Source organism: Podarcis liolepis (assembly GCF_965112155.1).
Source record: "Podarcis liolepis genome assembly, chromosome: 2".
Classification (NCBI taxonomy): domain Eukaryota; kingdom Metazoa; phylum Chordata; class Lepidosauria; order Squamata; family Lacertidae; genus Podarcis; species Podarcis liolepis.
In genome coordinates this window covers 66,521,032-66,538,992 of record NC_139555.1, presented here as the reverse complement: position 1 = coordinate 66,538,992, position 17,961 = coordinate 66,521,032, and the positions used below count along the sequence as shown (strand labels likewise).

Here is a 17,961-nt window from a genome sequence, read left to right as displayed (position 1 = left end):
CTGTAGAATAGGTTTAAGTATGTTTGGCCTTCCAACAGCTTTCAACACGCAGAAATAAGCATTCAGCACTAGTTGGAACTTCTTAGTCAGTCTCAAGGGAAGCTCCATGTAGAGCTTGTTTACCTGTACAGGCAACTCTCAATTTATGTGGGGGTTACATTCCAAGGCACCACACGTTTAATTGAAGTCACATATATTTGAAATGCCATTGAAAAGGCCTGCAGATGCCCCATCTGCCCCGCCCCCTTTTGGGACGTTTTTGGTTCACTTCCAGGTTCAGTGCCATGTGCGTGTGGTCGCGCACACATATCAGATGTGCCTAAAATAGTTGCTGCCTGTAGGTGATCCTGGAAGTTGCAAAAGCATGATCAGCATGACTAGATGTCCCCTCTCCAGAAGCAGAAGAATCACCTTGCTTCTGGCACCTATTTAACCAGGAGTAAAGGCAGAGGGACCTAGGCATTCCATTAGGTTTCTAACTTCAGAAGACAGGGAAACTACTGAATCATCTGTCACAGGAAGGACCCACCTACGATGGAGCACTGTGGTTACCTACCAGTCCAGGATTTGGCGTTTTTCGCTTGCTTTGTGTACTGTGAGCATCCTTCTTCCCAACTTTCTGGAAGAGTAGCTTAGCCTCTCATCATCCTTTCCTACTTTCATCCTTTCCTCCTCCATAGCAGGAAAGAGAAGTGGAGGCTTCCTTGGCTGCTGCTTGGACAAAGGTACTCTCAAAACCACCAAGTATCACCAAGCTTGCCTGGGTCTGGAACCTAGCCAGGCTAAAATTGTGGACGCCTGTGTTAGGGTTACTTCCATTTTGTATTGTAATCCAGGTTGTAATCCAACACAAGTCTGTATATAATAGAAGTATAATGTACACTGAATGTAATCCAGGTTGAGCATTCCACCTCTTCAGTTCAGTTGGAAGTTTTTATTTGTTATAAAGTAGAGAAATGAGATAAAATCTGTTGCCACACCTTTGCAAGCATTCTCAGGAAGTGGAAGAATCACTTAATGTCTGAAGACCAGGGGAATCAGAAGTCATTGTTTGATGGAATCTGTCAAGCTCAAAATTGCAGGGAGATTGAAGACATGAAGTGAACAGATGGGCAGTTTTAAAAACTCCCATGTCAGCCTCAGGGAAGCTAGAATACTAGAGATTGTATCTATATTACATAGGTAAGTACACTAAGACCATAATGTGAAAGCATGTTTTACTTCTGCCGTAATGCAGTGGGGTTTTTTTCTCGCCCACATAGATGGAGGGAAAGAGGATGCATATTACTTTTCTGGCACTGCCAAGTATGTACTAAAAGTGATGCCACTTAGGAAGGAAGTCAGGAAACAATGAAGAAAAGCTATAGTGTTCCCTTTCTACTGTAACTATTTAAATTAGCCCAATTGTAAAAACAGCAGTTTGACAGCTCTGATGGTTAAACTTAGTGAAGCTATAATCAGATGGTACAAATTTTAAGTATTCCCTAAATTAAAGACCATATGGCAGTACACTGATCCACCAGCAAGCAGATCCTTTACATCTAAATTGTGCAGTTAATGTATGCATCTAGTGTGCCCAAAGTATCTCTGTTCAATAACTTATTTTGAAGATGCCCTCAGAACAGGCAAGGATCTTTGTATAAGAATTTCACTTTAAGAAGAGAGAAAGCTTAAACATTCGAACAAAAAGGCATGAAAAATATGTGATTTAGAAATGAAAGTTCTATTTAATTTGTGTAGTTGGTTTTTTTATTTGTATTTTGTTCTGTTGGAAGCAACTGTGTGGGTACAAATGTTTTAAATAAACAGAATTTTTTAAGCCCTCTGCCTTGCTTATCGGGCTTTGGAAAGGAGGCATGAGGGCTCTGGGAGCATGTCGGGGCCCTTTAATGACCTTCTCAGAGCCCAATAAGCAAGGTCTGTTTTGGAGAGGTAGGAGTGATTGCAGGGGTTGGGGCTCTGGGGGTTCCTGACTTTATGCAATTTTGCCTTTGCGGAAGGACCTCCAAAACTGAACCCTTGCATGCGTGGCCAGCCCACTGTATTACTATATTCTGAAATGTTCAATTCTGGGTCTGCCCTGTCCTTTAAGGCCATACCTAGACATGTACTTTGCTACCAATTCATTTGGCATAGGGCAAGGAAGAAGAACTTAACCATGTAGGGTTGCACATGTCTAGAGGTTGTGCTTTAAACTGGATCTCTTTGCCTGTTTGTGCACTGTTTGTATGCCTCATGTCTTTAGCCTGGGCAGACATTGTGCCTGTGTTCTAGTTATTGCATGTGTAGTGGCTGGGGGCCCAGGATCAAAGAGATGCTGGTGCACTGCGGCATAGGTAAGTTCACCTTCTCCAAGTGTCATGTTTCAGTTGCGCCCCAAGTTCAGAATCTGCTGCACATGCTTGCTGCTTAGATGGGACAAATCTTGTTCTCCAGTGCTCCCAGACTTCATTAAATCCACAAGTGCATTTACAGTGCAGTCCTATACATGTTGGCTGAGAAGGAAGCCTTGCTATTTTCAATGGTTGCTATTTCCTAGGCATGTGTGTATTGGATTGCAACCTGAAGTTTGGTATTGCATCCTTCCCCTCTTGTTATTCTGGACTTTTTTTTTTGCTTCCAATTATTTTCCCCATCCGCCCAAGAGTGAGAGTCTTCAACAAGTGTACTGGACGGAACTTCTTAAAAGCAAATTAAAGTGAGCCCTGTGTCTACATAATCGCTAATGTTGTAATGAGGAAGTTTTCTAGAAACCCCCAGGTGCATAGAGTTTACCATAGATGTACTTGTCTTTGTGCCAAGGTTTATAGTCTATTAAATTTACATGGTGCTCCAGGAAAAGCAACTTTTCATCCATTGCCTTCCTTTGTGAATGTGTACAAAAATCTAGGATTTAGTCATAAATGATAAAGTGCACCCATGCAGCAAGATAATATTGTGATTTTTAATGCATGGATTTTGTTGGTAAATACATTTCCTTCCTTGTAGCAGAAGAAGAAACCACACTACCTCTACTTTGTGACAGAAATTTCTTAAATTATGCTTTTCTGGTATCTAGCATTTTGCTAATTTTATCAAAGAAGCAGAACCTAAAATATACCTTCCACCTTTGGTATAACAGTCACTTTATTCCAATTTCCCCAAAAAAGAAGATGGGCCTACTTGGGGTGGCGTGCTGTTTTTAACCATAGTTGCTTGGAAATAATTACTTCAGGAAATGAAGAAGTTACTTCCAATTAAATATATTCATGTTTGGGATGCTGAGTTCAAATCTCAAAGTCAGCTCTGAATTTCTTTGGTGCCTTTAGAGATCACACTCCTAATATCAGCCTTTAATTTTAATTGGAATAATCCCAGAGGTAAGGCAGTAATAACCAGAGGATTAAAAACTATTGTAAAGCACAAAGAAGGCTATACAAATTTAGTTATAAGCAGAAAGATATCAAGCTTTAAAATTCTAGGCAGCTTACAATTGACCAAATGATGTTTCTAGTATTTTGAATATCTCAAAATGAAATTTTAAGGCATGTTAGCAAAACTATAAAGGTGGGAAATATTTTAAGAAATGGTTCAGCCTTTGCTATGCTTAATAGTTATATGGAATGGGTGTGTTTTCTAAAAAATCTTTTTGCACCTCTCCTCACATTGTCTGATGGGAGGTAACAGCTTAGAATCCTTGTTATCAAGTTACACAATAATAACTTCCTTTATATTCTTCAGTTTTGTAATTCTCTTAATATAAGTTGATTTCCAGTAACAACCAATGTTTGATGCTACACAGATCTATTTTTCTCTGTGTTACTCCAGTTTTCCAATTTCTTGCCACAAACAGTCCTCGTTCAGTTGCCCTAAAACACACACACACACCTTTGCATATTCATAACCATATTCCTTAAAACAGTTCAATTGTGCTTGTCCTTAGGTTCCTGGCAGCAAGTCATCCGGTGACCTGGTCGATCTTTTGTTCGATGGTACTGATCAATCAGTCCCAACAGGTAAAATGTATTTCTGTGTTCCGTTTGAGCAGTAGCTGTAGCTTGTGAGTCTAGTACATTTTAATTCTGCTGAAATCAAACGTATGCATTAGGAAGCTAAGGAAAACTGTATCAGTCAGTTAAATGTAGAGCTGCATATTTATTCATAGAACCACATGCAAATTACCATATTGTATAGATTAATAATAACCATAGCACCTTAGAAAGATTCACAGCTAAGTCAGTTTGTCAGGAACTCTGGTGGCTGAAATGCAATGTTATTCATAATTAATTTTAAAAGCATGTAATCCAGTCAGATTTCAACACTTCTCGTGTTACACATGGAGAGAGAGGCAGTGGTGAGAGTAGCTGACTTACAAGTCACATCTAATGTGTACAGCAAAAGTGACCTTATTACTTCTTATTTTTGTTTCCTGCCCATTGACTCCTGGGTGACCTCAGAAATAACTATGTTTCTTGGTCACTTCAAAACTGTTCAATTCATTCATTCCATTGTAGGCGACTAGTGAAACTGAGGCTTCAGTAAAGTAAATGTTACTTTCTCTAACGGAGTGCATGTTTGGTATATTTAAAAAAAAACAATAACAATGAATAGCCATATCAGGACAAAGTAAGGAAGATTGTATCTGGCTGGCATGAAATATTAAGATGGTTCTATTTACATATCTTCACTGCTGCTGGCATGATTGTAGAATCATCAATCTTATATTAGGTGGCTGGATGTTGATAGCTGCAGTTATAATCCACATTACCTGTGAGCAAATTAAGAAGAGGATTAAGAGCTGTGTAACTGAAACAATGCTTTCTCTTGAAGGAAGAATTTCTCAACAGATTCAGCACGCAGCATTAATGTTGTTAGTGGAAAGATTATTTCCCACCCCTTTTCATCCCCCATTTACAATACCATGAGCTTCTGAAAAGGTGTGGCTGTACTTTTGGGCTTTGTGAACTGTCATGATTCTGCCAGAATTTGTTACTCCCATACAAATTTTCAACATGGGGCTGGTTCCATAGAAGTGCTCCCGCAAGGAGACTTTCCTGCCATATTCTTCCAACAGCAGCCCCCTGCATCCACTAAAAAGATTCTCCAGTGGGACAGGGGGTGCTCTGGAACAGTGTGGGATAATAAGGGGGGGGGGATTAAATGAAATTGAAGCGCCTTGTGCAAACAGGTCCCATGACCCACATACAGCTGGCGTTTCGGCGACCTTTTGTGAGCCTTGCACAAACATCTTAGTGTGAATGCTTCTCTGGGTGCAGCAAGTATATACATGATTGGCTAATGATTGCCTAAATCTGGAACTTCTACTATGTATTAAACCCAAGCAACATTTCAAACAGTTGCAACCATTTTTTTGCCCCCAGGATTACTATTATTTTATTATTATTTTGTTCTATGTATACTAATTACATAGTGATAATAAAATGAAATTATCTCCTCATAAGCAGGACTTTAGGCCACAGCTCTTAAGCTTTATTCTTTTGCCCCCTGCCAGTCCCTGCTTTTGAAGGGTTCCTTAGAAAATGCAAGCAGCACATTGAAAACTTTGCAGAGGCACAGGAATTATTCTCCTGTCAGTATACTGGAGAATGAGAGTCAGCATTATATCCTTGTACGTAGTATGATTTTGGATTCTGAATTCTTGTGAGTAGGTGTATTTTAAATGGCAGCAAATGTGACTGGAAGCTGTCCATATTAAGAAATACATATATCTGTACTGTTTTTTGGATGAGGCCATGGCCTTGGGCTAGGGCAATAAAAGTTTCTGGTGATTGTATAGAAACTTAAGGAGTCTCTTTGCTGGGTCTTTGTTACTAGGCATTGAGATTCCTTCCCCAGCAAAAATCTCTTCAATTTGTCTACTGTAATTTTTTTACTGGGTTTTTAACACACATGAACAGTGCTCAATCCCTCCACTTTCCTAAAGTTGTGTTTTCATGCAGGAATGGTGTCAACTTCTTTAAGTTCTTGAACTCAATCTTCTTAGAAACATTCTACTTTTAGCTTTAATTCTGTTTTTCTCTACCATCTGGTTTCGTAGTTCCCTTTAAAACCTGATCATAACACAATGTAGACAGACATTGCTTCTTTTTTGGCATATGGAGTATTCTACAGTGATAGAATATTTGGAGTACAATATTTTTCCTTTATGGTTCACTGAAACTGTTTCTGTTAAGCTTTGTTGCAAGAGCCATTGCATACATGACCCATACCTCTCTACTACCATGGGCTCCCACTGATTTGAAGCACTCACTGAAGTCCTGCTAACCTTATAGGCACAGAGCCATCCCTGTGGCTAAAGAAAAGCATGGGTTGGGGTTAGGGTTCTAGACCACACACAATGGGTTAGGGTTAGGATTCTAGACACATCTGCAGCTGTGTGGGAAACACTTTAATCTGAGTGGCTCCTATGCAGCTCAGCATTGTATTTGATCTTGCTTGATATTACTTGCCTTTCACACCGCCTCTTACGTAAATGGAGTGTTAATGGGCAGAAGCAATGTCCTCATAATATTGACAACAGCAGGTGTACACATATATTTGGTCTTACAAATAAATACAGAGAGAGGAGCATTTCTTACAACACTTGAAACATGTCTGGATATAATAAAATGTTCTACTCTCATTCCAGTTATCTGCAGGTAGATCATCTATTATAAATAATGTTGATATTCCCCTTGTTCTCCATAAATCTAAAGTTGATGCAACAACTTAAACAGATTGAGAATCCCAAGAGGCAAATAGGTTGGGGTTTTCAAGCTCCTGTTTTTATTGCACTCCCTTACAACTTCCTAAAAAGTATCTCCTGAAAGTCAAAGGATTTATGGGGTGGGATTCAGTGTGACTTGAATATGCCCCCACCCTCAAGCAGTTTTCCAGTTGTGTATGGAGCTCTTTGGATCTCAGCCGCAGCCGGTATCCCATAATTTGAAGGAGTGCTCAACTGTTAATTTAAATCTCTATCTGGAAAAACCCTCATCTTACAGACTGTTGCTGTGAGAACAGAACATGCTCATCTTTCTTTTGAGAAATCTTTTCTGGATTTGCCATTTGACTGCCAATTATTCTGCTTTCACTCCTTTAGTGGAAGTTAAGCTTACCCGCTCTTTCCACATCAGCATTTAGAAGATGTCCTAGAGATGAGACACATTACCAGCTGGCCACCACAAATAGCATCTTCTGCTGCCCTAAGGAGACAGATGGAAGGAGTTAATTTATAACGACAGCTCTCACTTGGGAGTCTTTGAGGCTAGCTAATGATGTTGTGAAGATTAGCACTGTCCTTCCTAAGGAGGTCACTTTCCCTAACCCATGTGCTACTTGCTGTAAAGAGCATGGCTCCATTAGCTTGTGCCATGCACAAAATAGCAAAGGGGCCGCAATAGGCATTGATCTCTTTTGTAAAGATAGGGGCATGGAAATCTCATGTTTTTGTGGAGGTGCTTGCCAAGCAACTAGTCCACACCAAGACAGCGGGAAGCATTTTTTCCCCCGAGAAGGGGGCTAAATACTTTGAGCAATGCCTAATACAAATCTCCATCATTTAATAGAGGATAGAAAAAGAAAATGAAACAACTTTGTGCAGTGCTTCATATTTAAATGGTAGTTGTTAGCTCACCCTGTTGCACAACTATCAACACCAGGTGGCTGTGCTGGCACTGCATCCTAAGTAACCATCTTCATAGACTTGCTGTTAGCTTTGAAGAAACGTTCTGTGTTTTCTGAGGAAGCAACTAGATAGAGCATGGGACCACCAAAATATGTGCAGAAGCAGATTAATTCCCAAATGATTTCACCTGATTTTTAACTGGCTTAAGCATTTGCCATACTATTGTTACTTTTAAATTGACTATTTGGTATCATTTACCTGTATTGTCTAAATTAGCACTGCTAGTTCAAATAACCATGGTCTTGAAATTTGTAATCATTTAAGTATGCTAGTGTTTACGGACAAGACATGTGCACGTGGTTGCATATGCCATGCAATGCTATGTAAATACTGCTTGTTTCCATCTTCTGGATAGCGCAAATGTATTGTACATCCTCAAGCTGCTTAGATAAAAGTGATGCTTATCTTTGCATAAAACTCCATCACAGTTTCCTATCATGATTTAAGATCTATACTGGTAAATGCCCAATCTGTCTGTCTTTTGGATATGCTCTACAACATAATTCACCTATTATAAGACTTTAGGAGGGTCTTGTTACTACATATCTCCTATTTGATAACATATCTGTGTACGTTCTGAAGGGAGATGCTCCTATCTGAAAATGAAGTATGACTTCCTAATAATTGACTAAAATAAAATAGCATTAAAAAGAAATACAAGTACACATGTATTAGAAAGGGAATTGTTCCTTTTATTACTGCCAGCCATTTATTAAAAAGGCGATGGTTCTAGTTTAATTAACCGAGTTGAGAGCAGCAGATGGAGCAGAATGTCTTGCAGCGATAAGACAATTCAGAAATGGCACCAGATGTTGGAAGCTGTCCCTGGTGGTGTTTGAGTGCAACACAGATGTTACAGTCCCACCTGGCTAGTTTCTAAGCACTGCAGGCTAAGCAGCTGTGATGTAACCCATATAATGTACGCAAACACTAAAAGCAGAATAATTGAGCTGCTGGTACTCCTTGGAAGGGTGTGACTGCTCAGAGGTGAAATCTTTTAAGGACAAACGGCAACAGCTAAGGCCATCACTTTTTCGGTACTTTCAGAGGAGGAAACTGTCAACTAGAAGCCTAAAGCCCTTTATTAAAGATATGGTGGCAGAGAGTTGCTTCACCTAAACATTTTCCTTCACAGAAAAAATATATATCTGCAGAAAGTGCCTATTTTTTTGTATGTATTTCTCTCAGAGGGCCAATTAATGTCCACAATTTTAAAAATTTGAATGGGGGCTTTCCTTTTAAGGATAATAGCTTGGGAGGAACTAGCATTTCTGATTAAATGAAGCCCCCCTTGTGTACAGCATTCCGATTCCTGCTCAGAAATCCCCACCTGTGGCAATCATCCTATTTAGTTTGGCCCTCAAACTTGACATAAGGAGATGTACAGAACAATGACCAGTGCAGAGGCTGTGAATCTTTACTATTTTGATAAAAAATGTGTAGGAAAGAATAGTAAAGATACTATATTTTGTAGTAAATAAATCATTAGTATCTACAACTGGGACTTTCAATGTTCTTATTCTGAAAAGAAAGCAAACTTATTAAAAAATGAATACTAGTGCAGGTTTTATGCATTAAAACCTTGAATCTGAAATCCTGTGCAAGTCATTCCTGCTTTCAGTCTCACAAGATTTAACATGTAAGGAGGCCTTTTTAAATTTTTCATTCTATGCAGCATAATAAGCAAACAAAGGCATTTCTCCAATAAAAGACTTGTTCTGTTTCTTATATCTAGTACCTGAGTTAGAATTGCATTAATCTTTACTGTGTGATATTTCTTCCAAGCCTACACTGGTTCTTCACCAGTTTTGCGTTCCATGCAACCTTGGTAAATTATTACTGAAATTACGAAGTTGAATATAGACCACTTGCATTGATGTACAAGTGGTGGGATATAACTGAACCATAAAAGCAGGCATAATTTGATTTGACAGGTTTGTTTGTGTACAAAAAAGAAGGAAAGAAAGACTTCAGCCATGTATATGCCTTGTGACATTTTGTTTTGATTGGACTATCACCCTTCTGAATCAATCTTCATTTAACGCATGATCGTTCGTGGTGCTCTCTTCCATGCTTGTGCATGCCAGAATAGTGAAAAAACTGAGGGTGGAAACTCCCCACAAACTAGTCAAAGGAAAGCACAAGAGTACAATTGCATACACAACCAGGTTTTGTTCCTGCAGCCCGGTTTGCAGAATTTCCACATATTTCAGTTTTTGTACCATGACAACCATCCTTGTATAACAGCCATCAGTGGTAAAATATCTTGTATTGAGAGATAGAATTTGACTTGAGAACTGTGCCCTTAAGTACTTTGAGCTTCAATACGCTTGATGGATTGAACCGTTTCCTAGAACTGTATATCTTGACTCCACGTACAATATATTTAAATATAAAATTTTATATTTGATGTGAACTGCTACTGGAGTGGGGCTGTTTTCACTAATTTACAACAAATCCTTTGATTAGTTGTAGGTGGAGCCACTGACCCCTTCGGAGGGTTTGCGGACTTTAGCTCTGCTGCCGCCGCCTCTGCCTCAGCAGGCTGCCCCCCATCACAAGGTACAGTGCCAAGGGAGTGGAACAGAAAGCTGACCTCTCAAATTTTGGTCTCTTGCTACTTGAAAGTGTCTTCTCTTCCAGAATAGATTAAATTCTATGTCGAGTTCTCATTTTAAAGGTGCTAGATTCTGCCGCTTTGTATTGTGATACAGTTTCATTTTATTATGACTTATTCTCTATTCGGGGCAGAGGGATTAATTATTTGGGAAATGAGCTTTTCCTTTGACCCTTCGCCCAGGGGTGGCTTACCTTTTCCAGCTCAAGGGCCACGTCAAGGGTTTGCTACAGCTTTGAGGACTGCATAGATCATGTGCCCTTGGTCACACACACTTGCAAAATCCACCCAGGTGAAGGAGGGGGATGAGCAGCATACATATGCACACCCCCAGTAGAGAGGATGCACACACACACAAATGAAATAATTGCTCTGGAATGATTTTTACAAGCACCAAAATGAATTTAAATGAATTAATACAGCAGTAATGATCATTACTTTGTCTCCCCTCACAAACACCTTTAACATTAATTAAAGCTAACTGAAATACTGGGCTGGAATGATTTTCACAGGTACCAAGAATGAATTCCAATTAATACTGAGTAGTAGCTATTGCTATAGTATAGTATGTTGTGTACTCCATCCCCTTTCGCCTGTAATGGTATCCTTTTATGTAATCTGCAATAAGCCTCTTAAGAATTGTATTCCACATTTTATATTAAAGTACTCTCTTGGAAGAAGGCTAGAATTGACCCAAGAAACTTTTAGAATTCGACAATAGATGCTGTGCGTAAGGCAGGATTGCTACATGTCCAGGGAGGGGACTGTTAATTTGTGTGTACTGATTTATTTAAGTTCCACACAAACTAAAAATTGTCCACTGGGGAGAAAAAAAAACTTCACAGTAAGAGCTCCTTGTAGGGGTGAGGAAGCTTATACAAATGTTATGATTGGCCCTAAATTACTGCCTTTTGTTGTATTCGTGCCACACTGCTATAATAATTGCTGTTACCCAAATTACTTTTTAAAAGACCCAATGAATTAATGTGAATTAAGATAGCTGGTCAACAGAGCTGGGATTGTTCAAAGAGTTTTGAACCAAGCAGTAGTTGAAACAATTGTTCCAACACAAAGCATATTGCATAGAAGAAGGTGTGATGTTTCTTGCAGCCATCAGTAATAAAATGCATTGTATTGAGGGATAGGATTTGACTTGAGAACTGTGTCCTTAAATACTTTAAGCTTTAATAATGTTCTGCCTTGATTTTACAGGTTATTGAAAATTTAGGTTTGTGGTGCTCAAATCCTATTATGCTAATAATGCAGTCTAAGCTTGATAATGCTCCTTTATCAGTGTTAATATGATTAATCTGCACCAATCACCTTTATGCAAGCAGCCAGCAATGATTAATCATTCTTGAGCAATAAAGCCCCCCCAGAAATCTTTTGTTGATTAATCATCTTTGGTAAAGTTCCCCGAAGAGTGGCATCAAATGCCTCTGTCTTCTCCCCCTTTCCTTTATTTGTGTTTGGATATGAGCATCCCGTAACTGGAGAATCAGCATTTACTTATCCATCAGGAATACTTGTAAGTGTGCTTAAATTTTTAATAGGCAGTACTAATTGAAATATTCCCAATAAAGTCCCTTTTGTAAGGGAGATCAAAGCAAAATGTTTCATTGTGGCCCCAAGCTAATGAATTCTAGCCCAGCACTTGCGTTAAAGTGGATTGTAGTGCACAGATAAGCGATGGATGTACTTTTCCCTCCCTGCCCTTCCTTACTTAAATTTTAATCCACCTGTGGAGGAGAAATTAATTAAAACAAGGGTTTTATACCCAGGCGAACAGGTACTATTACGAATTATTGACATGAAATGTAAATTATTGCAACCTTTTTAAGATTAGGTGAGTTAGATTCTAAGTAATAGGCAGGTTTGTAGATCACTAATTCCTAGCTGGCTGTACAGACCAGATTATTCTGAAATCAGCAGGGTCTCTCATCTCTCAGACCTGTCAGGTGAACATTGATTTAAAATTGTGAATGCTTTCTTTTCCGTCTGCACTGATGAGGCCTAACAGTTAAATGTAAATTGCAAGTTGTTCAACTGTGTGAAAACCAGTGCTAGCATGTGTGCCCCATGTGCCTTTGTCTGTGCATCAGGCTACAATAGTAAGATCTACGTAACTGTTGTGCCTCAAAACCGAAATACTCATCAGTGGCTAGCAATTGATAATCATCCCAAAGGCTCATTCGCTTTAAAAGCCAAACATCTATTTCCTCGTGATCTTTACATCTTGGAGCTTCACTCACAAGTTTATTCCAGTAAAATGTGTATTTTTAAAATAGGTAAAGACGGGCAGACTGCTGTTAAAAGAACTAAATGTCTTGCAGCTCTCTATGCACATGCTGTACAAAGATTTGAGAGCATGTGTGAGCCTTGAATGCATATTTATCAAAGCTCCCATAGAGCGCTAAATAAATACTACACAATGCTGTTAACAAGCACAACAGAGGTGAGATAAACACCCTGAGGCAACTGAATTTGAAAGCCCATTATTTTATTGGTATCCCACTTAGCTGTACCGGTTTAATAACTGTATACAGCAAGTAATGTATATGTAATCAGATGAGTTTGAACAAATTGCTGTTTTTATGACTTCTTACGACTGTGAGACCAGCCTTGTTCACAGTGATTGATTCAAAACATCAATGAGTTAATGTTTGCAGCTTTGCTTAAGGCTCCCAATTTTGAGCTACTGGCAATTTAGATACTGAACTTCTGCTATGCTTCAGGTGTCTCTTATGCCTGCCACATTCTTATGTGTTGAAAGTGGATCCTGCAGATTTGCCTGTTAGGAAATCTATGTCCCACTCATGTGGACTCCACAGGTGGCACATAACCAGCCATATTTTAGCACTGGTGTGGCTGTTTCATTCTTATGTCTCCCCCCCCCCCTTTGCTATCCTTTTAAAATTGTTGGAATATTCATGAGGGAGAGTAATGTCCAGATGGAGATCCTACCTGCAGATGTTAATCTGGATGGACATACATCGGCTCTCATTTGTTTCACTTCATGGAATGTGGCATTTGCTCTGTGCTTTTCATAAAGACTCTTACCTTTCTTTTCCCTCCCCAGGTGCAACTGCAAGTGGGAATGGAGAGTTTGGCGACTGGAGTGCCTTCAACCAAACCTCTCCAAGCCCTGCTGCTTCAGCTGGAGAGCTCTTTGGTGGCTCTGCTCAGCCAGCTGTTGAGCTCTTTGGTGGCTCTGCTCAGCAGAGCCTTGGCCAGCCTCCAGCTGCTTCAAATCCTTCTGACCTCTTTGATTTGATGGGTACCTCCCAAGCCACCATGACCTCTTCCCAAAGCATGAATTTATCTATGATGGGTTCCAGCACTGTCAGCATCAATCTACCTATGTCAAGGTCACAGGTATGGTGCTGTTCTGCAGTCCCTTGACTACTGTTTACTCAACGGATAGTTTTGACACACGCTTAACTTAAAGCATCTTTTCTGTAGCTCTGAAAGTGTTTTCTTGTCTTTTTGCTTCACTGGCCCCTCTTTTCTTCAAGATTCAAGTAAATTGAGAGAGGAAACGTCTAAAGCAATCTAAGAGTTGTAGAACATAAGGAAGACTTCAAACTTGTGACACTTTGATTGTACCAAGGGGGGTGAGGGTGGGCAGTGCCACCTGTTTCTGACAAACTGGCTCACGTATAGTTTTACCCAGTTTAAGTGTAGTTGACTATTTAAAACAAGTCTTTGGACTTGGAAAACTTAGCAACTAGTTGATCAGGTATGGTCTGAAGTCGCATGAGGCCACTAACCCACTGAAATAAAGCAAGTCAGGGTCTGGTCAGTGCAAGACCTCATGGAAATTACTTGTGTGGGTTCCATGATGGAAGAAAGGAGGAATATATTGTAAATGTAAGAAGAAAACTAATTTTCCAAAGCATCTAAAATAGAGGGATGGTTCAGAGAAAGTATTTTAGGTAAGGGGGAGAGCAAGGCACTTCTGAATTACCACTCTTGGCACAGTTCCAGAAGACTACCAGATGATAGGTAAAGTACTTAAAGAGATGCTCTTGAGAATTTTATGAGCATGAACTTCAACTTTCTTCAGTTCTCTTAGGAGAACATAAATGTCCATCTGTTTCTCTTTATGAAGACTGGATGAACTCCTCTCTCTGATAAATTATAGCTGTAAAATACTGTGTTGGCAATTCGTAGCATAACTCTAAAGATCTCTTTTTTTCTTTCTTTAATGCTTCTAGCCTTTGCACGGTGTTAACCCAATGATACAGAAGCCTAATCCACTTTATAATATGGGCACAGAGATGGTCCCCAAAAATGTAGGCAAAACCCTGCCATCCACTTGGTCAGACCCTAGTGTAAATATCAGTTTGGACAATTTAGTTCCTGGTATGCAGCCTTCCAAGCCCCAGCAACCATCACTCAACACAATGATTCAGCAACAAAGTAAGTAATACAATTCTTGCTGTGCATGTATTTCAATGAGGTCACTCTTCACAACATTTTCTTGATCAAAGTGTGGGTGGGTGGGTCTTTAAAAAACCCAGAACGCTAGACTTCCTCAGCACCTATAAATTCTCTCTTTTTTGTGACCAGAGTATATTATCTGCAACTTCGTAGCCTTCTACTATTTAAAAACTCTTGATTGAGTATGCACAACTTTTGATTCATTGGGTTCTGCCTTTTGTTTTTGCGATCCCAGAGATCATGTGGCTGGTGAGCCCATTTTCAGCTTGATGGATCACAAACTATATTGGCCTGCTTGTGCTTTGAATTTTCCTCACCCTGATCTAATGATATAGTGCAGCCTTTAAAAGCTTTTTGTGGTGTCTCCTCCCAAACTCTTGGAACTGTCAGCCCCCAAGCAGTGAAAGGGGATTCCTGTTCAACAGAATTTTCATTTCCTTCTCCCTTTCCCCCAGTTTCTGAACAAGGTACTAGCAAAGTTGTGCTTAAAAAGATCTAATGTAGAGGGAATACACTATATTTGTGGATCCCTGAGCATATCTAGACAAAGCATGGTTTGGCCATGGAGAAAGAAGAGAATTGGAGGAAGGGGAACTATGGCAACTAGGATTTGTGCTGGACTTCAGTTGTCGGGCATATAGAAATATGTTGGATGATGCCTTTAAGGATCAGCTTTGTTTTTAATATACAGCCAATACGTTAAATAAGGGTGGGGTGGGAATATACTTGCATTTTCTTTGAATGATAGAAATATCATTAAAAAATCACCTTAACATTTAAAACTTCATTTCTGCCCCACAGATATGCAACAACCGATGAATGTGGTGTCTCAGAATTTTGCAACCATGAGCCTCAACTCACCACCCAGCATGATGCCTGCTCGACCTCCTGCAAACCCATTGATGGGCGGGCCTGTTCCTGTGGGAATGGGAATGCCCACTGTGATGACTGGCACGATCGGGATGGCTTCCATGGGAGGCACACCTATGATGAACCAGGGCATGATGGGAATGAATGTGAACATGGCAATGCCAACTTCTGGAATGGGTTTGTCGGGCATGGGCATTACTAATATAGCTGTGGCATCCTCCATGACTCCCGGAACTGTGCAACCTAAGCAAGATGCCTTTGCAAATTTTGCAAATTTTAGCAAATAAAGATTGTAAACCAATCAGATTGAATGAAGGATTTTAGCTGCACAAATAAAGCTGGGATAAGGGTTGAAAATGCTGATCAAATGCTTTCTCTTTTTCTTTTATTGCTTACTTTAAAGGAGCCCATCTAAAGAACCCAAAGGTCATTTTGTAAACTCCCAACCTACTTTTGTTCAAGTTTTGGTGAAGAAAACGTCCTCCACCGAGTGATATGGTTGATATTGCAATCACTAGGCCTTGTTTTTTAACAAGAGAATTAAAAGCCTTTCTTAGATGGCAGAACCAGTTTTAACTTTGAAACTTGTGGAAACTCTGGAATTTAGGGGCTGGGTATATCTGTGTGAATCTAATTTTATACTTGATTTCTTTTCCCCCCTCCTGGAATCTATTTATCATAATTGGATCCGTTCCTTTTCCTACCACTGAGTCAAATTTGAAGTCAAAGTATGCTGATCAATTTTTTATAAGAATATATATATATTTTTGTCCAAAAAAAATGACTTACATATGTGATTATGGCTAATTCAAAGGGACCTGGAATGTATATATACTTTTGCTACTCTTCCAGCAACACTGCTATACTATCCAAATTTTTATTATAGACCTCTTTAAGCAATTTGCTGATGAATAGGGTGGGACGGGTGGGGTTTTCCTACCTCTTTCTGCTCTAATACGCAATGCAGAACTGGTAGAAACTTCATTCAGACTGCTGTATGGTTTCCTTTCAGAGAACTCTAGAGAATATATATATATGGTTGGGTTTTGGTTTGGGTGGTTTTTCTGCAGCCATACTCCAGTGAAAAGTGGCAGCCCCCCTTGGGGTCTCTGGGGTCACTGTTTACATCACTGACAGTCAAAATGCAAGAATTTTTTTTTCTTGCAACACAAAAAAAGAGAAACAGCATCTTTAAATTAAGAAAGAACACCTCTAAACTTTTTGTTAATCCAACAGCATTGGATTCTAAATTTTATACATTTGGTGACTTCACTTGTTTTATGTAAATATGGCCTTAGCAATTGCGGAATCCAATAGAAAGGGATTAAATAAATATATATAAATGAATAAATATATAGATTATTATTATTATTATTAAAGGAAACCTGTAGCAGTCAGATTTTATGAATTAATGAAAATAAAGGAAATGAAAGAATAAATTAAAGGCTTTTTCTTTTCCTGCTATGATTCTGCATTTAGGTTCAAACACAGATCATGATTTTTAGTCTGGGATGCAGAGGTTCAGTTTATATTCACAGAGCCAGGGCTGCTACTGAGAATGAGTACTATATTCTAGGTATGAAACTTTATTGGCTCCCCTTTCTTATGTTGGAAATTTTTTATTATTATTAAATTGATAAAACTTTATTTCCATTGTATTCATAATGTTCTGTTATACATAACATTAAAGTGTTCATTAAAAACAATGTTGGGGCTGCTTCTCCTTTCATTCCATTTGACATTTCATGAGAGCAGTTGGGGGGGGGGAGAAATAATTATAATTTGGGCAAAGTAATTTTTATAAATAATTTAAAATTGTTTAATGACTTTTTATCTCCCGCCTTCCCTATCTGACTCTACTGTTAGGAATTAAAAATGAAGCAGCGCAGATATCTTGACCCACTCCAGCCTTGCTAATGCTCCATCTACAACATTTCTAATTAGGCAGAAATTCATGTACTTCAGCTAAGTGGTAATGAAAAGTGATTCATTTGCTGAATAAGAGATGAGAGTGAGTGTAATTAGCTGACTGTGGTTTTTAATCTTTCAACAATTCAATGTGTTTAAATTAGTTTCAAAGAATAGAGCTTTCAAGTGTTGTTACATCAAAGTAATCAAGACAAGCTTTACTGGCTGTGCGGGACAGATCGCCTTCTCTTCAGCTCCAGTTTTGAAACCCTTGAACTTTTTGTGGGAATTGTCTTCATAAGTTTGTCTTGTGACAGATGTTGAGAAGCAAAAAAAAAGTAAAAATAAAATAAAAATGAACCTACAAAACTGCAGGAGGTGGGAGCAAACCGGTTTTCGGGGGGAACGGAGAAGTTGTCAAACCTGTTTTTAAAAACCTCGTTCTACTGTTATGATG

The 17,961-nt window shown here is 39.2% G+C and overlaps 1 protein-coding gene across 1 annotated transcript in view; it reads left to right on the top strand.

Moving 5' to 3' along the window:
* Positions 1-17,302, top strand: part of CLINT1 (clathrin interactor 1) — a 68,385-nt gene extending 51,083 nt beyond the window's left edge. The window contains exons 8-12 of the mRNA XM_083488369.1: positions 3,923-3,995; positions 10,142-10,228; positions 13,363-13,658; positions 14,501-14,705; positions 15,528-17,302. Of these exons, the coding sequence (XP_083344495.1) occupies positions 3,923-3,995; positions 10,142-10,228; positions 13,363-13,658; positions 14,501-14,705; positions 15,528-15,883 (1,017 nt within the window). The 3' untranslated portion in view covers positions 15,884-17,302. The remainder of the gene's footprint in view (positions 1-3,922; positions 3,996-10,141; positions 10,229-13,362; positions 13,659-14,500; positions 14,706-15,527) is intronic.
* The last annotated feature ends 659 nt before the right edge of the window (positions 17,303-17,961 follow it).